At 42.8% G+C, this 26,764-nt stretch overlaps 1 protein-coding gene across 3 annotated transcripts in view; it reads right to left on the reverse strand.

Moving 5' to 3' along the window:
- The window catches only part of prmt3 (protein arginine methyltransferase 3), a 172,221-nt gene that overhangs the window by 102,164 nt on the left and 43,293 nt on the right, over positions 1-26,764 (reverse strand). For all 3 annotated transcript variants that reach the window (XR_009446857.1, XM_059652185.1, XM_059652184.1), the window contains 2 exons: positions 21,942-22,063; positions 16,752-16,851 (listed from right to left, as the gene is read on the reverse strand). Coding sequence is in view for 2 of the 3 variants with exons in the window: in XM_059652185.1 (XP_059508168.1) it covers positions 16,752-16,851; positions 21,942-22,063 (222 nt within the window). In the remaining variant the exon portion in view is untranslated. The remainder of the gene's footprint in view (positions 1-16,751; positions 16,852-21,941; positions 22,064-26,764) is intronic.

The raw sequence follows: 26,764 nt of genomic DNA on the forward strand, positions 1-26,764 counted from the left end.
CAAGGCCCCGTGAACTAAATTACAGCTTCAACTTTGCAACTGCTTGACCCAGGTGAGTGGAAATTGAACCAACAGAACTGCCAGAGGGTTCTAGCACAGAAAGAAGCCATTCAGCCCATCTGGTCTGCACTGGATCATCAAATGAGCATGAGTATCTCTTCCTTATCTCCTGCTTATTCCCCATACTTCTGCACACCATTTCTATCAAAACAAACATCCAATGCTCATCTTGAAAGCCTCAATTGAACCTACCTCCACCACACTATAAGGCAGTACATTTCAAACTGTAACATTTAATGTGTGAAAATGTTTTCCTCATATCACCTTTGCTTCAATCATAAATTATTTTAATTCCTTGTTCCTTATATGGGCAGGAACAGCTTCACCCCACCCACTCCATCCATCTAGCCTGCTCATAATTTTGAAAACCTCTACCAAATCTCCTTTTAGTCTTCTTGACAAAAGTCGGATTCTTAAAGAGCTTGACAAGATATATGTTGAGAGGACGTTTCTCCTCATGGGAGAGTCGAAGACAAGAGGGAATAGTCTCAGAATAAGGGGATACCAATTTAACACTGAGATAAGAAGGAATTTCTTCTCTCAGAGGTTCATAAGTCTTTGGAACTCCTTGCCACAGAGGGCTGTGGGGGTAGAGTCCCTGTGCGTATTTGAGGCTAAGATAGATAGATTATTGTTCAGAAGGGGAATCAAGGGTTACAGGGAAAAAGCAGGACAGTGGATTTGAGGGGCGTTGAAACAGGCATGATCCTATTGAAAACAGCCATAGAGTCATACAACTTAGAAACAGGTCCTTCGATTCACCATATCTTTGCCGACCAACAGACACCAAACTACATAAATCCTGTTTACCTCCTCTTGGTCTCTTGCCTACCTGGCATTTTAAGTGCTTATTCAAATGCATCTTAAATGTTGCAAGGCTACCTGCCTCCACTACCCTCTTAGATAGTACATTTAATATTTCTAGGACCTTCTGGGTGAAAGGAAATTTTCTCAGATCTCAAAACCTTCTAGTTTTACGAACGTCTGCCATGGAGTAGAGATTCTCACAATCAACACAGTCTATGCCTCTCATAATTTGGTATACCTCAATCAGGTCCTCCTACAGCCTCTTCTGCTCTAGGGAAAACAAACTCAGCCTATCCAATCACTTCTCATAACAGAGAGTTTCCATCCTAGGCAATATTCTCTGCACTCTCTCCAATGCAATCATGTCCTTCCAACAGTGAAAGGACCGAAATGGCACATAGTATTCCATCTGTGGCCTCATCAAAAGTTGTAACAAAACTTCCTTACTCTGATATTCTACACCCTGGCTAACATAGGCAAGCAACCCTTTTTTTCACCACCCTGTCTACTTGTCCTGACACCTTCAGCGACCGATGGACTTACACATTAAGGTCCCTTTTCAATTTGATAACATCCTTTCAATAGCAAGACAACCAGAACCAGCAGTATTCCAAAAGTGGCCTCACCAATGTCTTGTATGGTCACAACATGATGTCCTAACTCCAATACTCTATGCTCTGATCAAAGAAGGCAAGCGTGCCAAATGCCTTCTTCACCAGCCAGTCCAACTATGACCTTAGCTTCAAGGAACAGTAGTACCCAACATTATAGATATCAGGCTTTAACAAATTCAATTCATGTCATGCAATATGACAATGGAGGCACTGGAGACTGCAAAGGCTATGGACCCAACAATATTCCAGTAATTGGACTGAAACCTTGTGCTCCAGAAGTTGCCACTCCCCAGGCAAGGCTCTTTCAGAACAGTTATAAACCATAAGACCATAAGACATAGGAGTGGAAGTAAGGCCATTTGGCCCATTGAGTCCACTCCGCCATTTAATCATGGCTGATGGGCATTTCAACTCCACTTCCCTGCACTCTCCCCGTAGCCCTTGATTCCTTGTCAAGAATTTATTGATCTCTGCCTTTAAGACATTTGACGTCCCGACCTCTACTGCGCTCCATGGCAATGAATTCCACAGGTCCACCACTCTCTGGCTGAAGAAATGTCTCCTCATAAACACTAGCATCTACCCTGCAATGTGGAAAATTGCCCAGGTATGTCCCATGGACAAAAAGCAGGACAAATCCAACCTGACTAATTACCGCTCCATCAGTCTACTCTCGATCATGAGTAAAGTGATGGAAGGTGTCAGTAACAGTGCGATCAAGCAGCACCTGCTCAGCAATAACCTGCTCAGTGACGCCCAGTTTGTGTTCCGCCAGGGCCATTCAGCTCCTGACCTCATTACAGCCTTGGTTCAAACATGGACAAAAGAGCTGAATTCCAGAGGTGAGGTGAGATTGACAACCCTCGACATCAAGGCTGCACTCAACTGAATGTGGCATCAAGGAGCCCTAGCAAAACTGGAAATAATGTGTATCAGAGGGCAAACTCTCTGGTGGTTAAAATCATACCTGGCATGGAGAAAAATGGTTGTGGTTGTTGGAAGTCAGTCATCTCAGCTCCAGCACATCTCTGCAGGAGTTCTTCAGGGTAGAGTCCTAGGCCCAACTAACATCACCTGCTTCATCAATGACCTTTCCTTCCATCATAAGGTCAGAAGTGGGGATGTTTGTTGATGATGACACAATGTTCAGCACCTTTCGTGACTCCTCAGATACTGAGTCAGTCCACGTTCAAATGCAACAAGATCTGGACAATATCCAGGCTTCGGCTGACACGTGGCAAGTGACATTTGCACCACACAAACGCCAGGCAATGACCATCCCTAATAAGAGACAGATCTATTCACTGCCCCTCTATGTTCAATGGCATTACTATCACTAAATCCTCCACTAAAAACAAATCTTGCATAAGGACCACACCTCTGGGGGTTCGTATTGATGAGAAACTCAACTGGGCTCACCATGTAAACACAGTAGCTACAAGACCAAGTCAGAGGCTAGGAATACTGTGGCAAATAACTCACTTCCTAACTCCCCAGAGCCTGTCTACCACCTACAACGCAGAAGTTATGACTTTCCTGGAAGAATGCAGCTCCAGCAACAGTCGAGAAAGTTGACGCCATCCAGGACAAAGCAGTCCACTTGATTGGTACCACATTCACAAGCATCCACTCCCTCCACCATGACACTCAGTACACACTGCTGGTACTATCTCTAAGATGCATCAGAGAAATTCACCAAAGATCCCTAGACAGTACCTTCCATTACCACACGGCCACTTCCAACTAGAAGGACAAGGGCAGCAGATACATTGGAATACCACCCCATGCAAATTTCCCTCCAAGCCACTCACCATCCTGGCTTGGGAATATATCACTGGGTCAAAATCCTGGAATTCCCTTCCTAAAGGCATTGTGGATAACAGCAGTTCAAGATGACAGCTCACTACTATTTTCTCAAGGGCAACTAGGAATGGGAAATAAATGCTGGCCAGCCAGCAATGTCTTCATCCTATAAGTGGATAAAAGAAAAACACTTGGAGAAAGAGACAAGAAAGATCTCTACAGACATTGCCTGTTTGAAAGAGAAAACACTTTAGACAACGGATTGTTGTTGAAGGCAAATCGATAAAGCATCCATTCTGCAGTATGCTGTGCTGATGTTCTGGTAACTGGGGCGGCACGGTGGCTCAGTGGTTAGCACTGCTGCCTCACAGCGCCAGGGGACCAGGTTCGATTCCACCCTCAGATGACTGTCTGGGTGGAGTTTGCACATTCTCCCTGTATCTGCATGGGTTTCCTCCTGTCTCCTCCCACAGTCCAGAGATGTGCAGGCTAGGTGGATTGGCCATGATAAATTACCCATAGTGTTCAGGGATGTGTTGATTAGGTGGGTTTTAGGGATGGATCTGGTTGGGATGCTCTGAGGTTCAGTGTAGTCTTACTGGGCTCAACAACCTGTTTCTCCACTGTAGAGATTCTATGCATTGTGTCCATGTCACTAGTCACACATGGTTGTCGCTGAAGTCTTGCAGACTCAGCTTACTCAGGAAATATAACCTTGAAATTCTATTTTAATCATCTTTCAAAATAATAGTTTTCACTCTTAGCTCCATACGGGTGCTTGTTTTCAGAAATAAGAGAGACAAGATGGACTGCTTGCAGATGGCTTAATTAGAGAAGCAATGATATCAAAAGTAGTTTGACTTCAATTAAAATGGAACAAGCACAGTGCTTTTCTTTGCTGGGACCACATACATTTTATTTGATGTTTAAACTGCAAAGCAGAAGTTGGATGCCATCTTGCTAGGAATGGTATGGGCTCATTTCTTATTTTTTTAAAGTGGAAAAGAAGAAGTGGAACTATGTAATGTTCACTAATTGGTTACACATTGGCTTGATGCTAAGGACAGTGGTATTACAAATTGTTTAGGAGTTAACTGTGAATAGATGTGACTTCTCCTAGGTACTAATTTGGCTGGAGTAAAGGTTAAAACTTCTCCTATAAGTACGGAAAGTCTGAGTGAGGCTAACGAGACAGAACTATCACAAGGTTAATGTTTTGTGTCGAGAGACCCTTACTCAGAATTCGAGCTAAGACATTAACTCCAATCTCTGCCAGGCCTACTGAGCTTTTCCAGCAATTTCTGTTTTTATTTCTGATTTACAGCATCCACAGCCCTTTTGATTGTTTAGTAGAACAATACAGGAACACATTCCAGGTATCTTTCCATTGTGTGCATGTAATAGCTAAACAAAGTCCATCATCAGAGGTCATAATAACACTGCAAACAGTTGTTAGAGCAGCCAAAATTTACCTTAAGAATAGGAGACAGTTCAAAAGAAGTATTTACTACGTCTTCTTTAATTAAGGCTCAGGAAGCAAATTCAGAGTTGAATAAGTTAATGCAGGTAGCTCACTTAGAAGCCAAGGCAGTAATAGTTCTGGAGTGTCATAATACTAAAAATGATGTTCTGATGATGAAATAAACCAAAGTATTGAAGATGCTAGAAATCTGAAACAAACACAATGCATTCTGGAGAAACTCAGTAGGTGTGGCAGCATCTGTGGAGAGAAACAGAGTTACATTTTTGAGTCTGATCTGACTTCCTCAACTCTGAAGAAACATTAACCCAATAGCCCTCCACAGAAATGCTGCCAGACTTGCAGCGCTTCTCGGAAAACCTTATACCACTAGTTCAAAACTCAAAAGCACAAAGGATATTAGTTTAAAATGCTTATAAATCACAAGTGTTAAAAGTAAAATTTCACCCAGCGATAGCATTTGGATAGGGTTTAAGTCAAACAATCGATATTGAACTAAAAGAAAAGAACAGTGACAATCAGATTCCAAAAGTCTGCAAAAGTAAGCCAAATCTCTTGACTAGAAAACCAACCCCAAGAGACTTGAAAATAAAACTTAAAAATTCAAGTGCCCAGCCACCCAACTGAGGATTGCCATGGTTGAAAACAGAATAAGAACATAAGAAATAGGAGCAGGATTAGACCATCTGGCCCATCAAGCCTGGTCTGCCATTCAGTAAGATCATGGCCGATCTTTTCATGGACTCATTTACCCACCCACTCACTATAACCCTTCACTCCTTTACTGTTCAAAAATCTAGCTTTTCATGAAAAAACATTCAATGAGATAAACTCAACTGCTTCACTGAGCAGGGAATTCCACAGATTCACAACCCTTTGGAAGAAGTTCCTCCTCAACTCGGTCCTAAATCTGTTCACTATTATTTTGAGGCTATACCCCCTAGTTTCACTCACTAGTGGAAACAATGTCCCTCTTTTTACCTTATCTATTGCCTTCATAATTTTACGTTGCTGTAAGATCCCCCCTCATTCTTCTAAATTCCAATGAGTATAGTCCCAGAAATAATAGAAACTGCAGGTGCTAGAGAATCCGAGATAACAAGGTGTAGAGCTGGATGAACACAGCAAGCCAAGCAGCATCTCAGGAGCAGGAAAGCTGACGTTTCAGGCCTAGACCCTTCATATAGTCCCAGTCCACTCAATCTCTCCTCATAAGCCAAGCCGCTCAAAAGTGTAGCCAAAAGCCAAAGAGAAGCCCTGAGAGGGAGTCACCTTATTCCCCATGCTGTCTTGTATTTTGGACTCTTAGATTCTCAGCTTTTGTTCCTTTTCATCTACATTTTGCACCCATGACATTCCTGCAAAATTGTCTTGTGCATCGTATTTGTGAATGAAAGTGCGAGTGAACTTAAACAAAGTAGTCTAAGTTTGCACAGTGATAATTAGGTGTACATTTTTGTTGCACTCTAGAGGATAGCTATGTGACAATCAATAAGTTTTGTTTTCTTGCTCACTAATGAAACCTGGTGTGTCTTTTTGTTTAAGACATTCAGACAGTTATCACAACCAGGCAAATCAAATATCCTGCCGTATTGAGGCTTGATTTCCAGCCCCTATTCCCACCAATGTTGTAACACTTAATATTTCTAAGGCACACTCAATAAACAGTAATGAATATGTCTGCATAGTCACAGGTCCACAACACAGCTAGAGAAATATTTGCAAACACTGGAACATCGCCTTACAGGACAATATTCAGTTCAGTTTCTGAAATGATCAAATAAGTCTTTTTTGGAACAATCTAGAGATTTGACCACAAATAATGAATCTCCCCAACTTCACCAGGATCTCATGATATTTCTCTAACAGCAAGGAGAGGAACTGCTCTCAATTAGAAAGTAAACAATTAGGAAATGCAATCCCACATTCTAACTACCAAAATGTAAGACAGAAGGTACTCATTGTTATGGGGTCTGAGGTCTACAGCACATTAAAAGGCTCTTCAACTTATTGTGTCTGTGCCAGTCAAAACCAGCCACCTAAATATTACAATCCCATTTTCTAGCACTTGGCCCATTGCCTTGTGTGCCTTGATATTGCAACTGTACATCAAAATACATCTTCAATATTATGAGGACATCTGTCTCTACCACCCTTATAGGCAACGAGATCCAGAGACCCACCACCTTCTGGGAAAACTACCAACCCCAGGCTGTCCAATATCTCTTCATAACTGAATCTTGGAAGTCCAGGCAACATCCTGGTAAGTCTCCTCTGCACCTTCTCAGTACAATTGTAATCCTCTTATAAAGTGGATTCTGAAACTGCTAGTTAGCCAACATTTTTGTGAGTGCTAAAGTGTCAGATGACAACTATTCAGGTTATACATTCATGATCTGAACAAATGAGCTGAGGGCATTGATGCTAAGTTGCAGATGACACAAAGATCGCTGGATGGACAAATTGTACAGGTAGCTCTCCTATAACATGATTGTTGCGTTCTTGTGTGACCTCGCGCTATAGAAAATTGCGTCATAGGGAACACCCTGTCAAGTTTGCCTTATCCAAACAGTGTCCACTATTCATCAATCATGTAACGAAACACACAGCAGAACTACCTGTATTGAGGAAGCAGGGAGCCTACAGAAGGACTTGGACAGGCTAGGAGAGTGGGCAAGAAAGTGGCAGACAGAATACAATGTGGGAAAGTGTGAAGTTACGCACTTTGGTAGGAGGAATAGAAGCACAGACTTTTCTTTCTAAATGGGGAAAGGGTGAGATGGAGTCCTAGTCCAGAATACTCAGAAAGTTAACATGTAGGTTCAGTTGGCAGATCGGAAGGTAAATACAATGTAAGCAATCATTTCAAGAGGGCTAGAAGATAAGAACAGGGATGTACTGCTAAGGCTGTATAAGGGTCTGGTCAAACTGCATTTGGAATAGTGTGAGCCGCTTTGATTCAGATTTAGATCTATTTAATATTGTCAGTTCTACCTGGCTACAGTGAACAGTCAATAATGTCACCACATTCTGGCACCATCTTGGATAACAGAAAAAGTTACTGAATAAATCGTATGAATAGTAAAATACTGAACAATTTAATGATAAATTGATATTACTGCAACTGAAACTGCTTCAAAAGTTCATCTTTCCCTCTCCATAGACTTCACCTTCTCTGCTCATACAGTCACTACTGTCTGACATCGTCCCCCAGGATCCTGGCAATATGCTCCTTCCCTGCTATCACTGGGTCTGTTGTTTCCACATCTGCCATCTCTGAGCCAGACACGGTCACGCTGCATTGATCACACAGCTTCTACGGTGCTGGACATCGATCAACAGGGTCCTGGATCCAAGTCCAACCAATGAAATCCTGGCTCTGAGTTGACTAATGGGCTCCTGGCTTGACTTCTAATCCCGCCATTATAAGGAGCAGGGATGGAGATTCACAGGAGGAGGCCCCAAAGCAAACAGCACCAAAACACACACATGAACGAGCTATTGAGCTGGAAAGATAATGACGAAGCCATGTGGATGCAGCCCGACCTGCCGTACCGCACACTCAGCAGCCGAAAGGTCTTTTTGAGCTGCGTATCCAAGGAAAGATGTGCTGGCCTTGGAAGGGCTCCAGAGGAAGTTTACAAGGATGATCCTGAGGTTGAAGATCTTGTCATATGAGGAGCAGTTGAGGACTCTGGGTCTGTGCTCAGTGGAGTTTAGAAGGATGAGGAGTGATCTGATTGAAGCTTACAGAATACTGACAGGATGTCACAGAGAAGAATATAGAATACAGAGAAGATTCTTCCACCAGTGGGAGAGACCAGCACCCAAGAGTACAGCCTCAGAGTGAACTGACGACCCTTTAGAACTGAGATGTGGATGAATTCCTTCAGCCTGAGGGTGGTACTCAGTGGAACTCATTGCCACAAGAGATTGTGGAGACTGAGTCACTTAGTATATTTCAGACAGAGATAGATAGATTCTTGATTGGTAAGGGTTGCAGGGTGAAGGCAGGAGAATGGGGTTGAGAAGCATTTCAGCAGGATCGAATGGTGGAGCAGACTCAGTGGGCTGAACAGCCTAAAAAGCACACATTGCTTTGTGCCAGAAAGGTCAGAGCTTCTGACCCTCTTCATAATACTGTGACGCTCCTCAACATTTTCAAAGACTCGACAGCAACTGTGGAGAAACGAGTCCCAAAAAACTCAGAGTAAGATTGAACAAAGTCCAACAATATGCTTTGCAGCAACAATGCCTTTATGTGTGAGGCCAATGTGACAGTTTTACCAACAACAGGACAGTGCTAGCGCAGAGAGGCCAATGACAAGGACAGCCGGAACTGTACAGAGCCAGCGACCATTCATTCTACTGTTTGGGAGCTTTGAAAACGAGTGGTCCCACAAATTATCAAAAGAAGAGGCCACAATAATTGATTTTCATTGTCAAACACTAATCCTTCCTTTCCATCACCTTTAAAGTGAGCTAATCACAGAGCAATTACTCACCTTAAACCCCAAAGATACTTCTTTGTTGAGTGATTTTAAAGCTTTTCCTACAAGGAGTCCCTGATTTATGACGGTCTGAGTTACGAATGCTCTTACTTACAAACGTAATTCCATTCGGGGGTGTAATTTTAAAGTTCTGACTTACTAACATTTCCTGTGTTTATGAACAGCTATTTATTATTACTGTGTATTGTGTTCTGACTTGCGTACAAATCAACTTTGCAAGCGGACTGCATTCTCAACCTGGGGAAGTGCCTGTATTGTTTTGTGAAAACTCAAACTGAGAAGGGCAATAATGACAATACAACCATAAGCAAGACATCTGGATGATTCAGTTGGCGAGCATGTTTCACTCTTAATAGAGAAACAAGCCACCCATGTTGGAGGTCAACACTGATCAACACTGCAGTCAATAATGAAGTTATTATTCTGACAAAAACCCAGTGTAAAATCTAACACTCATTCATGCTTCACTGAAAAGCAATCTAGTTGGTTACGTTTCTTTTAACTGTTGAAATGTTTAAATCGGCAGGCTTCGTCAATTCTTACAATGGACAGCAACTAACAAAAATACAGGATTGCTCCCAATGTATTCCCCACCTTTTATTGAGTCCCAGCCTTTGCCCTTGGTAAGGCTGTTGTACTGCTAGGGCTATGGGACTGAATGCTCCCTGCAGTATCTGCCTAAAACATGGCGCTGTTAGACAATTCACATGAATCAGAACAAACACTCTCAATGTTTCATTTAAATACACAACTAGTGAGCTGTTACAGCTCAGAAAGTAAGCCATTAAGCTCACAAAACTGCTCTGGGTAACCATTGTTTTTCAAATTGAATAGGTTGAAAAAAAAATGAATATTAAACAGTCACGCAGCATATTTATTTGCAATTTTGAGAGCCTCACCTAATTACTGCAGATACTCCCAAAAATCTATTTCTACACACAGTGACCTTCAAAGGAACTTAACTTTCTGACAGACCATTGAACTGCAGTGATTCAAGACCCAGAAAAATATTACCACCTAAATAAAAGAAATCATTTGAAAAGATTTTCTTCACTGCAGCAATACTGTAATAAATTAATAACACTGTGATGTTATCATAAAGGTATTGTGCTCACCTCCACCATCGAAAATTGTCACAGTCCAGTTGCTCTAGTCATATTGTCATTCTTTTGGGAACCCTGGCATTTCAGCAGTTCCGACCGGAAGAAAATTGGGAAAGAAATTCCTGACTCTACGGGGAAGCTGTCCCCACAGCTTTTTTTTCTTTTTCCCAGTCGCCCTATCCAGACGTACTCCCCACGTTTCCACCGCAAAAGTATGGGGGAGGTGGGGTTCTGATTGAAATTTACGGAATACTGAGAGGCCTGTATAGACTGGACGCAGAGAAGAAGTAGGAGAGAGAGGGATACGGGGGGCACAGCCTCAGAATGAAGGGGTGACCATTTAGAACTGAGAGGAGGAGGAATTTCTTCAGCTAGAGGGTGGTGAATCTGTGGAACTCGTTGCCACAGAGGGCCATGGAGGCCACTAAACTGAGTGTAGTTAAGACAGAGATAGATAGGCTCTTGATTGATAAGGCAATCAAGAGTTACAGGGAAAAGGCAGGAGAACTGGGTTCACGAACAGATTAGCCATGATTGTATGGTGGAGCAGACTTGATGGGCCAAATGGCCTAACTCCACTCCCATATTTTATTGTCCTCTGGTCACACTTCAATATTTTGGCCTCAACTGCTTATGGTGACAAAGTCATATAGCACAGGAACAGACCGCTCGGTCCAACTCATCCATGACATCTGGGTATCCTAAACTGAATTAGTTTCCTCCTCTAGTCCGACATTCTTTCCCAACCTGTCCTGCTCTGTTCTCCTGCTTGATTCAATCCCTCCTGGAAACGTAGAAAATAGGAGCAGGACGAGACCATTCTGGAGAGGGAGTCTGCTTCTCAAGATCATGGTTGATCATCCACAACCCAGTGCCCAGGTCCCACTTTCTCACCTTATTCTTTGATTTGTTTAGCACTAAGATCTATATCTAACTCCTTCTTGAAAACATTTGACCCAGGCATTTTTCACATTTTTCCAACCAGTTTCCTACTTGAAGCCAACCAGCTGCCTGACTCTTCAGTGAAGCAGGTACCTTGGGGGAGTCATAAAATCCCCTACAGTATGGAAGCAGGCAATTTGGCCCATTGAGTCCACACTGACCCTCCAAAGAGCATCCCAGCCAAACCCATCCCATCCTATTGTCATAAGCCCACAAGTCCAAAAAAGCTCTAAAATCACTCACCAAATAAGTATAAAAGATAACAAAGTGTGAAGCTGGATGAACACAGCAGGCCAAGCAGCATCTTAGGAGCACAAATGCTGACGTTTCAGGTCCGAAACATCAGCTTTTGCGCTCCTAAGATGCTGCTTGGCCTGCTGTGTTCATCCAGCTTCACACTTTGTTATCTTGGATTCTCTAGCATCTGCAGTTCCCATTATCTCTGATCACCATAGAAGTATCTTTGGGGTTTAAGGTGAGTCATTTCTCTGTGATTAGCTCACTTTAAAGGTGATGGGAAAGAAGGATTGGTGTTTAACAATGAAAATCAATGATTTAGCCACCACTGCTTTATATGACAAAGAGTTCCACAGGCTCTGGGTAAAGAAATCTCTCCTCATCTCAGTCCTGAATGGCTTGTCCTGGATCCTTAACTGTGACCTCTGGTTCTGTGCTCCCTGGTTATCAGGAACATGTTACCTGCAATTTATCCTGTCTAGTCCAGTTAGAATTTTATACTTTTCTTTCAGCTTCCCCCCACCACCACTTTCATTCTTCGAAATTCCAGTGAATGTCCTAATAGACTATTATCCCAGAGAACCTGGGACTGTTCGAGGGACCCAGATTCTCATCCAGCCAAGACAAATGATGAAACTTCAATTCAATAAATGTCTGGAATTAAGGGTCAAATGATGACCACGAAACCATTGTCGATTGTCAGGAAAAAGCCGCCGGGTTTAACTAATGTCATTTAGGGAAGGAAACTGCCATCCTTGCCTGACCTGCATGTGATTCCAGACCCACTGCAATATGGCTGGCACTTAACTGCCCTCTGGGCAATTAGGGATGGACAAATAATGCTAGCCTTGCCAGTGTTGTTCACATCCTGTGAATGAATTAGATCCAGTCACCATCTCTCCTGGTCAAAGGACCATCATCAAAAGCGATCACCTCTTTTCTCTTTGTACTCTTACATTAACTAACTACCTCCTTTCTTTATTCCTGCTCCAAGAGTGAAGGAGCAGAAATGCAACACAGGCTCACACGCCCACCGACAACAGCCCCCATCCCTTCTATAACCACGCACCCCAATCACAATATCCGACTGACCATACATCACGGTGGCTCAGTGGTTAGCACTGCTGCCTCACAGCACCAAGGACCTGGGTTCAATGACGGTCACCTGAGGCTGGAAGTGTAGAGTCTACACATTCTCTCCTTGACTGGATGGGTTTCCTCCCACAGTGCAAGGACGTGCAGGTTGAGCTGGATTGGCCATGCTAAATTTCCCATAATGTTCAGGGATGGGCAGGCTAGGTGGGTTAGCCATGGGAAATGTGGGGCTATGGCAATAGGATGGGATGGGGTTGGCTGGGATACTCTTTGGAGGGTCGGTGTGGACTCAATGGGCTGAATCGCCTGCTTCCATACTGCAGGGGATTCTACGACGCTCCCGAGGTATTTACTTCACTGGAGAGACAGGCAGCCTGATCAGCTGGTTGGCTTCAAGTAGGAAACTGGTTGGAAAAATGTGAAAAATGCCTTGGTCAAATAGAAAACCATCCGATTGGTTTCTCATCCGGAGTAAATGCGACCACCCAAGTCAATGGCAGGTGTCGAATAGACAGAGAATACTGGAGCAGGAGGAGGCTATTCAGCCCCTCTACCTAGATACTGTGTTACTGAACTGAATCACAACTGATCTGTACCTTAACTCATCTAAGAAAACATATGGAAAACACTAGCATTAATAACACCATTCAAAATGAGGGGATGAGGTACACTATGACAGAATAGGGCAAGGAGACAGAGATGTGAACAAGGGTAGGAGGGAAAGAAAGACTATAATTTTGAAACAGCAGGAATAAATCTAAAGCAGAGAACCCCCAGTGAAACAACCAAAAGAACAGAAATAACAATGAAAATGAGCAAAGCGAAGAGGTTGAATAAAATCTTAGCAATCTAGGAGTAAACATAGAAACATAGAAAATCAGAGTAGGCCACTCTGCCCTTCAAACCTACTTTACTATTTAATATGATCATGGTTGATCATCCAACACAGTACCCTGTTTCTGCTTTCTCTCCCTATCCTTTGGCCCTTCAGCCCTAAGTTCTTCTGGAAAGCATTCAATGCTTTGTCCTCAACTTATGGTGATAGAATCACACAGCACAGACACAGACCTTTTGGACCAAATCATCCATGCCAACCAGATATCCCCAAAGAACTGAATTAGTCTTATTTGTCAGTATTTGGCCCATATCCCTCTAAACCCTTCCTATTCATGTACCCATTCAGATACCTTTTAAATGTTGTAATTGAACCAGCCTCTACCACTTACTCTGGCAGCTCATTCCACATACGCACCACCCTCTGTGTGAAGAAGTTGCCCGAGGTCCCTTTTAAATCTTTCCCTCTTACCTTAAGCCTATACTCTCTTGTTTTGGACTCCCCCACCCTGGGGAAAACACCTTGGCTATTCACTCTATGTCCCCCATGATTTTATAACTTCTATAACGGTCACTCTCTGCCTCTCTGATACTCCAGGGAAAGATGTCCCAGCCTATCCAGCCTCTCCATATAACTCAAAACCCTCCAGTCCCGGCAACATCCTTGTAATTTTTTTCTGTACTCTTTCTAGTTTAACAACACCCTTCCTATAGCAAGCTAACTGCTTGATATAAATTGCTTTTTATTTCAGTCCTAAACTCAGTTTAGGTTTCTCAGTTTCCTGAGAGTGCAGTTAGAATTCTATACAGTCTATGTGATCTCCCTATGCTTCTAAACTCCAGTGAGTATAGCCCAACTTGATCCCATCTCCCTTTGTGCATCAATCCTACCTCCCAGGAATCAGACAGGTAAACCTTTCCTGCACTCCTTCCAATAAAAATAAGTCAGGATCGGCAACATTCCTGCCAAGCTGCTCACAATGTTTCATACAGTACAAGACATGCATAATGCTTCCCAAACAAATATGTAACAGCACATAGAAAAACAGTGTACACGCATGAAAGAAAACCCCCACACACAACCAGAAAAATTTTAAAAGACACTTTCAACAACAGCAATTGCCCTTCCTCTAACTGGGGATTCTAGAATCAGGGGACATAGTCTGAGAATTAGAGCCAGACTATTCAGGAGAGATATTATGAAGCATTTCTACACAGAAAGGGTCGTAGAGTTGTAACTCTCTTCCACAAACAGCAGTGAATGCTAGATCAGTAATTAGTTTTAACATTGAGATTATTACATTTTTGTTAACGAAATGTATCACGGAATATGGGCCTTCTTTAAGATGGCAGTAGGTATTGTTCAAGATTCTGAGCCTATACTCTCCAGGCCGGCTGTATCCTTCCTTCTCTCTCTCTCTCTTTCTTCTTTCTCTTTTCTCTTTTCTTCACCCTGTGACGTCGTGGAGAAGTTGGTCTGGCATCAGGGGCTGGGGCATCAACTGCAGCAGTGAGAGTGCCCAAAGTGAGGATTCCTGGTTGCAGCAGGCCCAGAGTGTAGACTTGGTGGGTCATTACCTAACGAGGTGACAGATCCCGAAGCACACACTCCTGCCTGCAGTCTGCCTGAAGGTAGACGCTTGATGGGGTCTTCATTGCTGTACCCAGAATGGGGACTCCTAGAGGCCTGGGATACCTCACTGAGACCTTGCAGAAGCCCTGGAGCTGTGTTTGAAGATTTCTTGCGCAGAGGATGAACTCTATTTTTGTACTTCTTTATATTCTTTTGCAACTCAAAATGGCCAGGATTGTGGTAACACTGAACACTTTGTACATTATGACCTGCTGTACTGCATGCAAAACAAAACTTTTCACAGTATGTAGGTACATGTGACAATAATAAATCAAATCAATTTTTTCGCTGCATCTTTCTGCATATATGTGACAATAAATAACTCACTCACTCAAAGGCAAATATACAGAGTTAGCCCACGAATCAGTCATGATCTCGGTGAATGGTGGAACAGACTCAAGGGGCTGAATGGCCAAGCGCTGTTCCTATGTTCTCTCACTGTTGGTGTGACTACCCATCTCTGGAGATTTGAAGCAGCATGGATTAACAGAATAGTTTGCAGCATGTTGTTGTCTCTACTCCTTTGCTCTCTTGGTACATTTACACCTCATATATGTAGTGTGCATCATTTCAAACCCTAATCTCGGGCTGCTTCTCAAACAGTTAAAACACACAATGTCAGAATGATCCAGAACAATGCTAAAGTCTGTGCAGACTCAGTTCAAACCAGGAAAACAATGACCAAAGACTGTATTATCCTGCTGTCCTACTGAGTCTTCTATCAACAGAATTGGGAGTATAACAGTTGGGAAGTCTTACTGCAACTGTACAAGATGCTGGTGAGACCACATCTGGAGTACTGTGAGCAGTTTTGGTCTCCTTATTTAAGTTATTATTTCATTGGTGGCAGTTCACTAGGATGATTCCTGGAATTGAAGGCATCATCTTACAAGCAAAGGTTAAACAGGTTGGGACTCTACTCATTGGCATTTAGAAGCATGAGAGGTGATCTCATTGAAACACAAAGGATTCTTCAGGGGCTTAACAGGGTAAATGCTGAGGGGATGTTTCTCTTCATTTAACAGTCTCAGGGACATAATTTCAGAGTGAAGGGAAACCAATTTAAAACTGAGTTGAGGAGCAATTTCTTCTCTCAGACGGTTGAGTGTCTTTGGAATTCCTTGCCACAGAGAGCTGTGGAGGTAGATTCCTTTGTATATTTAAAGCTGAGATCGATAGGTTCTTGATCAGGTGTGGAATCAAGGGTTATGAGGAAAATGCAGGAAACTGGATAGCTGAGCAAGCTTGAAGGCTGAATGGCCTATTCCAGTTCCTCTTGCTTATGGTCTAATAGAGCAGGGGACGTACAAAGTTATTGAACGTACCTCAAGCAAATGACGGCCCACAGAAACACAGCTTCTTGAAACCATTGATAAAGCCTGGTTTTAACAGGAAGGTGCACCAATGCAGGTATATAAAACGAGATCTCTGCAACAGTTCAGAGAGCTCTAAGTCTCAACCAGCACGTGACAGAACAAAACCTTTCATTTATGCAGTGCCTCTCATGTTACATAGCAACATAAAGGATGGACGAAGCAGAAATTTAAAAAGGTAGTTGTTACGTTCAAATACCTACACAGCCCAAAATTCATAATGTGGTATTCTTGATAATTTTATTTTAAAAACACTCACCATCCACTCTGAAATAATAATGTCCACTTTAGCAACTGGAAGTTCAACATCCTCAATCCTTCCTCGAATGAGCGTGATAACACTATCCAGTTCATTTTCCCTAGCAGCAGAAACAAGAAGAGGTTGCTAAACACCAAATGTACAAACAGGCAGAGAGTGAAATTTAAAATACGGGAGCCCAATAATTCAATTTCCCGACACTGACACTGATAGATAGCATCCTGAAATCAGCAAAGCCTCCCATGGGGGTTCGCAGACTTGTTAAGAAACAGACAACTGATATTAAACAAAAAGAAGGCACATTAGGGCAAGGGATCAAATTGTCATGGGTGCTCTGCCCAATGAGAAGTGTTTTGGCTCATTGTCTACTGAGGCTTTGCCCCAATCTATTTTGTGCATTGCTGGACAAATTGTACATTTTGTTGACACACTGCAACAAACTCACAAGGGACTCTAAAAGGGGAATAATGCTCTTACACTGGGTATGAGAACAGGACTCTGACTGTTGCAGTCATAGAGTCATAGAGATGTACAGCAAGGAAACAGGCACTTTGGTCCAACTCGTGCATGCTGACCAGATATCCTAAAGTAGCCTAGTCCTATTTTGCCATAGAGAATGCACCAGTTAAATGACGACTGGCAGTCAACAGCCAAGTTACGTAAGCTTGGTACTACAACTTGTTGTGGATAGTGAAGAAGGATGTTGTAGGTTGCAGAGAGACATAGATAAGCTGCAGAGCTGGGCTGAGAGGTGGCAAATGGAGTTTAATGTAGACAAGTGTGAGGTGATGCACTTTGGTAGGAGTAACCGGAAGGCAAAGTACAGGGCTAATGATAAGATTCTTCGTAGTGTAGATGAGCAGAGAGATCTCGGTGTCCATGTACACAGATCCTTGAAAGTTGCCACCCAGGTTGACAGGGCTGTTAGGAAGGCGTACAGTGTTTTAGCTTTTATTAATAGATGGATCGAATTCCGGAACCATGAGGTTATGCTGCAGCTGTACAAAACTCTGGTGCGGCCGCACTTGGAGTATTGTGTACAGTTTTGGTCACCGCATCATAAGAAGGATGTGGAAGCTTTGGAAAGGGTGCAGAGGAGATTTACTAGGATGTTGCCTGGTATGGAGGGAAGGTCTTACGAGGAAAGGCTGAGGGGCTTGAGGCTGTTTTCATTAGAGAGAAGCAGGTTGAGAGGTGACTTAATTGAAACATAAACAATAATCAGAAGGTTAGATAGGGTGGATAGGGAGAGCCTTTTTCCTAGGATGATGACGGTGAGCATGAGGGAGCATAGGTTTAAATTGAGGGGTGATGGATATAGGACAGATGTCAGAGGTAGGTTTTTTACTCAGAGAGTAGTAAGGGCTGGAATGTCCTGCCTGCAACAGTAGTAGACTCCAAGATAATAAAATGTGAGGCTGGATGAACACAGCAGGCCAAGCAGCATCTCAGGAGCACAAAAGCTGACGTTTCGGGCCTAGACCCTTGTCTAGGCCCGAAACGTCAGCTTTTGTGCTCCTGAGATGCTGCTTGGCCTGCTGTGTTCATCCAGCCTCACATTTTATTATCTTGGAATCTCCAGCATCTGCAGTTCCCATTATCTCTGACAGTAGTAGACTCGCCAAGTTTAAGGGCATTTAAATGGACATTGGATAAACATATAGATAATAATGGAATAGTGTAGGTTAGATGGGCTTCAGATTGGTTTCACAGGTCTGCACAACATCAAGGGCCAAAGGGCCTGTACTGCGCTGTAATGTTCTATGTTCCATAAACATGAGCAGATTGTCATGGAGATAAGAGGAGGCAAGGCAGAAGATAGGTGCCCTAGCAGCAAAATGATGATGAAATAAAATGGGAGAAAGAATGGCCGAAATAAGCTGAGATGCCAAGCAAGAAATAAGGCTTCACTAATAGGGCCCAAATGGTTAATTTTTAGGCCTTCTTGGGAGTATTTCTCGAAGGACAGCTGCGGATTTTTGGGAACTACTTTAAAGTTTTCAGAGCTACCCTTCATTGCCAATCACTCATTGATTTGCAGTCATGTCGTAGCAATACCTTCTGTCTATGAGTTCATATCTGGAGGAATTAGACTCACAAAGAAGCAGAATGAGACTACTTTAAAAGATGCAGGATGATAAGTAGAACGAAAGAGAAAAGCCTAATAAAGAGCTCAAAATCAGGCTAAAGGAAGAAGCAAAAGAGTACGCAGACAACTTTCATTTTGTTCATAACAATTAAAACAGGAGATGAAAGTGATTGTCTTCTGGACGAAAAAAACGTGGTGTAGAGTGGAACAGAGCAAATTAACTAACTCATCCAAATAGTTTAAGATAGTTCACTGATAACCTTGGGCATGTGGTATGCTCAGGGCACCTCAGTCAAAATTTATGGTGTAATTTCCTTGGCAAATAATTTCCACTCTATAAATGACAGACATTTTTCTTCCACCTGACAGTGCTTACTGCAGAACAAAGAGGCTAATGTAAAAGAGAAGAGGTCACCCTGAAGCACCACACCATACCCGGTTTAAGGCAACGCATTCGGTTCAACTTTATTTTCGCACTGTTTCAGAATGACAAACACACATCGGGCTCTTTATGTGTTCCCAGCCCTGTCCAAGATTCTTTAGCGAGGAGGGAATAGAATAAAAAGGCCAAGAACTTATCTCTGAGGAGTTAGAGAGTGGGGCAAAGGGAAAGCAGAGGGCATTCAAACCAAAACACACCTGGGAAAATTCCCGGCAGTTTGAGGGCAATAGGAATAATTGGATCTTGTAGTCATTTTGGTTCTCATCCTTGGTTATATGTGAATGAAGGTTTTATTCATTTTAAATGACAAACTGACAATAATATCAATGGTTATTTTTCTATGTTGCGCTACAACAGTCGAGTTAAGCAACTTACATCCAAGCTTTACAAAAGAATTACGCTCAGGATTTTCCCACAGAATAAATACTGTAACAGCAGGGCTTCGTTTTCACTTTTCCATTCCTCTCTCTCACTATGGAAGCCTGTGTCAGCACTATGCCAATTGGGAGAATGAAATCAAAAGATGACTGGTAAAAGGGAAAAGGAAGATGAGAAATTTGCTTCGTCTAGCGGGTTGCTATGAGTGCGCTGCTCAGAAGGCTGTTGGTAGCAAATTCAATCATAACGTTCAAAAATGATTATCAAAGGGGAAAGAGCAAGGGAGCCACAACACTGTCGCTCCTTCAAAGTCCGAGCACAGCCAGAATGGGCTGCATGGTCTTCTCCTGTGCAGTAAGCTCTGAGCAAAAAGCTCTGCCAAGTTCCATCACTCATGGAGCGGCCCATTTCTCTCTGAAACCACCGGAATGATCCCGGACGGTTTTACTTGATTCAACTCTGCTTCCACCTCTCCTCGCTTCCAATTCACCATGTTCAATGCAGCTGAGGCAAAAGAAAAAGCATCATGGTTCTCCTGTGATAAAATTTTGAGCCTGAGATTGTCATTTCCCTACAGGACAAGACAAATGCAATCAAATCATGATCGCATATCATCTAACGGCCAGTACCTGCTGACTTGGGCTCAGTTTAGCTCAGTTGTCTCTCTCTGAGGACACGGTCAACTCTTTAATTGTCAGCTTTCTCCATGAGACAATGAAGGGATTTCGTAAAGAAATTAACAATATTCATTCTAATATTTCATATAATCATAGAATCCCTACAGTGTGGAAGCAGGCTATTCAGACCATCGAGTTCATGCTAACTATCAAAAGAACATCCCACTCAGATCTACCCTCCCCCTACCCTATCCCTTTAACCCCGCATTTCGCATGGCTACTCCACCTAGCCTGCCCATCCCTGGATACTACGGGAAATTTAGTATGACCAATCCACCCTAACTTGTACATCTTTGGACTGTGGGAGGAAACTGGAGCACCTGGAGAAAACCCACGCAAACCCAGGGAGAACGCACAAACTCCACACAGACAGTCACCCAAGGGTGGAATCGAACCTGAGTCCCTGGCACTTTGAGGCAGCAGTGCTAACCACTGAGCCACCGCGGTGCCAAGCATTTGTTCATGGAATGTGGGTATTGCTGGCTAGGCCAGCATTTATTGCGCAGCCATAAATGTCCAGAGGCCAGGTAAAATCACCCACATTGCTGTAGGACTACAGTCACAAATGGACCAGACAAGCTAAGGAGAGCCGTTTCCTTCCCTGAAGGGCAACAATGAACCAAATGAGTTTTCACAACAATGTTTACATCGTCACTATTAGGTTACCTTTTTACTGAATTCAAATTTCACCACCTGCCATGATGGGGTCCAGTGTAATGGCCTGGGGTTCTGGATTCCTCATCCAATGACATTACCGCTGTCTCCCCATTGATAAAAGGCACAACAGACAAGCAACTTGCAAATGATGGTTGAAAATGCAGCCATCTGATTTCGGGGACACACACTGTGTGCATGGAACAGACCAAAGTTCACATTAATACCACAGAACACAAGCCAAAACATGGTGTGATGTCACCACAGTTTTTTGCCACTTTGCTCTTTAAGCATCTCACTAACAGCATCCAGAAGCAAAAATCAAACTTTTGAATAGGAGTTATTAAGGTCAGACAGTCTTCCCACGGGATCTATAAGCCCAGAGTCCAAGGACATGCTCAGCCTCAGTGTCCCGTAGATGTTAATGATCATAATCTGATCATAATTCCAGTGTTTTAAACTGCACGATTTTTCTTTTGCATCAATGAAACACATTTTGCTAGCAGTTTTGCTCATTCACTGCCTGCAGCAAAAGTAATGAGGAACAAGTCCACACTGTCACTAGTTCTGTTTCTCCCTTAGTGTTGTTTATTGTGGGTCTTTAGTCGCAAACACTGAAATCCAAACAGCATGCAACTTCGACTCTTAAGTTTTAATGATTCTCTGCCCCAATAGGCAACATATCCATCTTCCTGAATATGCTATTATCATGACAAGTAATATTACGTAGGACAGAATAATTACTCAAGCTGGTAAAATTTATATCCTGGGCACGATCCTTATCGCTGTCCATTTTCTGTTATCTCATCCTCCCAGCATCCCTAATCAGTCTCCTGCCTGACTTTCAAGGAAAAAGAATGATCTCATTAAAACAGTAATTTTAAGGACAGAGCCTGAAACAATAATTGGGAAAGTGCAAAGACAAAATCCAAGCCCCAAATTCTTTTTACCTTACAATATCCATGGCCTGGTAAATGATCTCAGATTGGTCCACTCCGATCACGTGCTTGGCCCCTGCTTTGGCAGCAAACATGGACAAGATCCCAGTTCCACATCCAACATCCAAAACTACCTGGAAAGTCATTTTAATACTTTACCGGTTCAAATGAGGGTAACAGAGGTAGCATAAAACATATCAGAGTTAAAGTGCAGGATCTACAGCCTAAAAAGTACACATTTCTCAAAATGATCTCTTTCTTCCCCCTCTACATGAATTGCTTGATTCTGGCTCTATTAAAAGGCAGAGCCCCATGTGTAAACTTGCACAGTGGGGTTTGGAAGGCTAGTACAATCTTCTGAACCAGCCAGCAAGGGGGAACTCCACTGTCACACACTGGGCAGCCATCAGGACTCAGCAGAATATTCCATTGAGTACTGAAGGCAGGTTCTTTTGGTGAGAAAGGGAGTGAAATGTGGAAGCAGCTGGGGCAAGGTAGTGTGGTGCTTGGGAATGCAGCAATCAGGCCTGCAGTAACAAGTAGTTAGCTCTGCAGTCTCACAGCAGCAGGGATACAGGTTTGATTCCACACTTGGGCAACTGTCTGTGCAGAGTTTGCACATTTCTCCCCGTGTCTACGTGGGTTCCCTCTCGGTGCTCTGGTTTCCTCCCACAGTCCAAAGATGTTCAGGCTAGATGGATTGGCCATGCTAAATTGCCCGTAGTCTCTAGATGGTTGAGCATTGGAAATGTCGGGTTACAGGGATAGAAGAGGGGAGTGGGTCTGGGTGGGATACTCTTTGGAGTGTCAATGTGGACTCATTGGATCGAATGGCCTGCTTCCACATTGTAAGGGTTGTATGATTTTATGACGATCTAATTGAACGGGGTGGGGGGGGGGGTCAAATGACTTGTTCCTGCCCCCGCTTTTAATTTGTGTGCTCCGCTCCTTCACCTCAACATTTTTTTAAAAATTATTCATATGTGGGATGGGGGTGTCACTGGCGGGGACATATTTATTGCCCATCCCTGGTGTCCTTGAGAAGGTGGCAGTGCGCTGTGGCTTGACCCGCAACGCCCTTAGGGAGGGGAATTCCAGAACTTTGTCCCAGTTACAGACTGTAACTGGCGTTTTGATCTCTTCTGGTGAGTGACGAGCTGCTTCACACTGAACAACAGCAGCGCCCTGTGCTGTTGAAGAGATTCATTGTCAGCTACATGAAGTTGCACCAGAGATAGTGATTCTAGACCTAATTTGGCATGATGCAGAAAAACCAATTTTTAAAATTTTATCAAAAGCCTCCTCATTCTTCTCTCAAGATCAAAATCACCACTCAAAATGTCACTCAAAACTTCTTTTAAAATGTTAACTTTTAACTTAAAAGGTTAATTTAAGTTAAATTTGCGAACATGCTTTACTTTGTTTGGTATGTAGGTCAGAAGAATGAAAAGTGGGAGATTTGTTTGATTTAATAAATGAACAACAGCTTTTACATCCCCTGCCAAAACTACCTACAAAATGATGCTTCGAATGAAGCAGGGTGAAATGAAAGTCATCAAATGCAGTACAACTTTTTAAAACCACACAGTTATCACCATCCAGTCGTGGAGTCACAGAGTTGTGCTGCATGGAAAAGACCCTTCGGTGCTCCTCATCCACACCAACCAGACATCCTAAATTAATCTAGCTCCATTTGCCAGCATTTGGCCCATATCCTTCTAAACCCTTCCTATTCATATAACCATCCTGATGCCTTTTAAATGTTGCAATTGTACCAGCCCCCACCACCTCATCCCAAACACACACCACCCTGTGTGTGAAAAAGTTGCCCCTTCAGACCCTTTTATATCTTTCCGCTCTCACCTTAAACCTGCGCCCTCCAGTTTTGGATTCCCCTAACCTAGGAAATACACCTTGGTTATTCACCCTATATATGTCCCTCATGATTCTGTAAACTTCTATAAGTCCAAAGATGTGCGGGCTAGGTGGATTGGCCATGCTAAAATTGCCTGTAGTGTTCAGGGGTCTGTGGGTTATATGGGGATGGGTCTGGGTGGGATGCTCCAAAGGGCAGTGTGGACTTGTTGGGTCGAAGGGCCTGTTTCCACACTGTAGGGAATCTAATCTAATTTAATCTATTCAACCTCTTCCAGTAGTTCAAACAATTCAACCCTGGTAAAATCCCTGTAAATTTTTTTTTGCACCCTTTCAAGTTTAAAACATCTTTCCTATAGCAGGGAGATGGGAACTGAATGCAATATTCCAAGAGTGGCCTCACCAAAGTACTGCATAGCCACAACACGACCTCTCAACTCCTTTACTCAATGCACTGGCCAACAAAGACAAGGGTACCAACAACTGGAAAAGCTGGAAAAGATCAGCAAGTCTAGCAGCATCTGTGAAGAAAAATTCAGACGTATTGTTTCAGGTCCGGTGACTCTTCCTCAGAACTGATGGTGGCTGGGAAATGTCAGGTTAGATGCAGAAGACTGGGAGGAGGGTGGGGTAGGGGGTAAACAATAGGATAGAGCCCGAAGTGAGAGAAGGGCAGCTGGACAGACAAAGGAGTTGATAGCCCAAAATGTTAACTCTGATTTTTTTTTCTTCACAGATGCTGCCAGACCTGCTGAGCTTTACCAATTTCTACTTTTGTTCCTGATTTACAGCATCCGCAGTTCTTTCGGTTTTTACCATCTTCACCACCCTGTCTGTCTATCTGTGACTCCACTTTCAAGGAACTATGAACCAGCGATACATCTCATCCACACCAACAATTTATCCCAAACTAAACTAGTCCCATTTGCCTGTGTTTGATTGATATCCCTCTAAACCTTTCCTGTTATGTACCTGTCCAAGTGTATTTTAGATGCTGTAATTGTACCCACTTCTACAAACGTGCTCTGTCTGTGCATTCCATACTCGTATCACCCTCTGTGCGAAAGCAGGCCTCTCATTAACCTTCTCCAACATTCAGTCCATCCACCATTGATGCTCATTATCACCAGTGTGCATCAGCACAAGATGCACTGCAGGATTTCACCACAGCTCCACAGGCAGTATCTTCCAAACCCATGGCTAGAAGAACAAGGGCAGCATACACATAGAAACACACCAACTGCATGTTTCTGTCTACACACATTCCTGATTTGATACTGTACATCACTCTTCCTGCACCACTGCCAGATCAAAACCTTGGAACTCCTTCCCAAACCATCCTGTGGATGTCCCTATAGCCTAAAGATTGTTGTATTTCAACAAGGTGATTCCTCAACATGGTGCCATGGAAAATTAGAACTGGACAAGAAAGAAAAACTCAATACTCACCTGACTGGTGACACCCACGTCCCAAAAGCAAACAACAAAAAAACTTCAGAAACTTATTAAAAATTGCTTTATTCTCCACTTAATTAATATGAACCCAGTAGTTAGAAAACTACAAATGAGTTTACTTCTTTGCTGACAACCAAAACAAGATCCAAAATTACATTTTCTAAGAAAATACTGAATCAATTTGATATTTTGCCATGTTAAACTATCACATTATGATTAAACATTGCTCAGTAATGTACTGTAGTCTCAAAGAATTAACTACAGCTATTAGATAGCTTCTCAAATTCATTGTATTGTCCAACCTTGAATACTGGTTGTAATTCCAACCATCCCCCCACAACGATGCTAGATCCTGCACCAAAAACACCACCAAACTAAAAACTAGATTAAATGCAACAATAATCATGCAGTTTCTCCATACGGGGAAGGGTGGAATGTTATTTAATTTATATTCATTCATTTAAATATAAAGTTGGTTAAAATGAGTAATAAGCTCTATATTGGAGAGGAAAAATTTGAGGACTGCATCTTTGAATAGATGCTTAGCTGTAGGATTTCATTCGATTTAATAAATTAATGCAGCACATTACCATAAACTTGCTACATTTCAGTTAAAGTTCCTTCGAGATTTCTGACGACAGCAAATAGGAAACCATTGATAAAGCAGCTGTAATAATGTGGGATCACATTTATGAGGACTGCACTGAACTGTAACAAACAGACTTTTATCAGTGGCTCTGCTCATCCATGTATTCTACATGGGAAATGCTGTCAATGCAAAATTTATTCAGCTCATTTTAATGCATAAGATAAGAATGAATTTTCAAACACTTTTCAGAAGCTGAGATATTAAAAAAAACAATGAAAGTCTAGCATCAAACCTAAACAGCTTTTGGCCTTAGGTTCTTGACTCAGTCTTTTTAAATAAAGATTTTGCATTAAACAAACACTGAATAGCTATCAGCAGACTTTTAATTCTCCACAATTAAGAGGAGCTGCTTTACACAATTGTTTGGTACAGCAACAATGTGCACTTATACAGCACTTTTAACACACAGAAGTAAGGATAGCGGGCTTGCGGGAGTCAATGATACGCTGCGTTCCCCACAAGGACAAAACCCAAGCCACCAGCCTCATACTGAACTCCTCAAGAAAAGGAGAGAAAACAGGAGAGGGGGGAAATAGGAGGAGAAAGGAAAGGAGGGAGAAAAAGAGGGTAGGGAGAACAGAAGGAAGAGAAGGAAGAGGGAAATGAAGGAGGGTGGAAACAGAACAGGAGGAGGGGAAGATACGGTGGGACAATACAATAATGAAGGAATCAAGGAAGAAGGAAGTGAGGAAAAGAGAGTGGGGGAGAAGGGCAGAGGGAGAAGGGTGGAAAGGAAAAGGGAAGGGAGGCAGAGGATGAGGAGAGAAAGGAACAGAAGGAAGACAGAAAGGAAAGGAAGGAAGCAAGCAAAGGAAAAGGCAGCAGGGAAAGAAGAAATGGAGGATAAGGAAGCAGG

The sequence above is a fragment of the Stegostoma tigrinum genome, chromosome 17, assembly GCF_030684315.1.
Source record: "Stegostoma tigrinum isolate sSteTig4 chromosome 17, sSteTig4.hap1, whole genome shotgun sequence".
NCBI classification, from domain to species: Eukaryota; Metazoa; Chordata; class Chondrichthyes; order Orectolobiformes; family Stegostomatidae; genus Stegostoma; species Stegostoma tigrinum.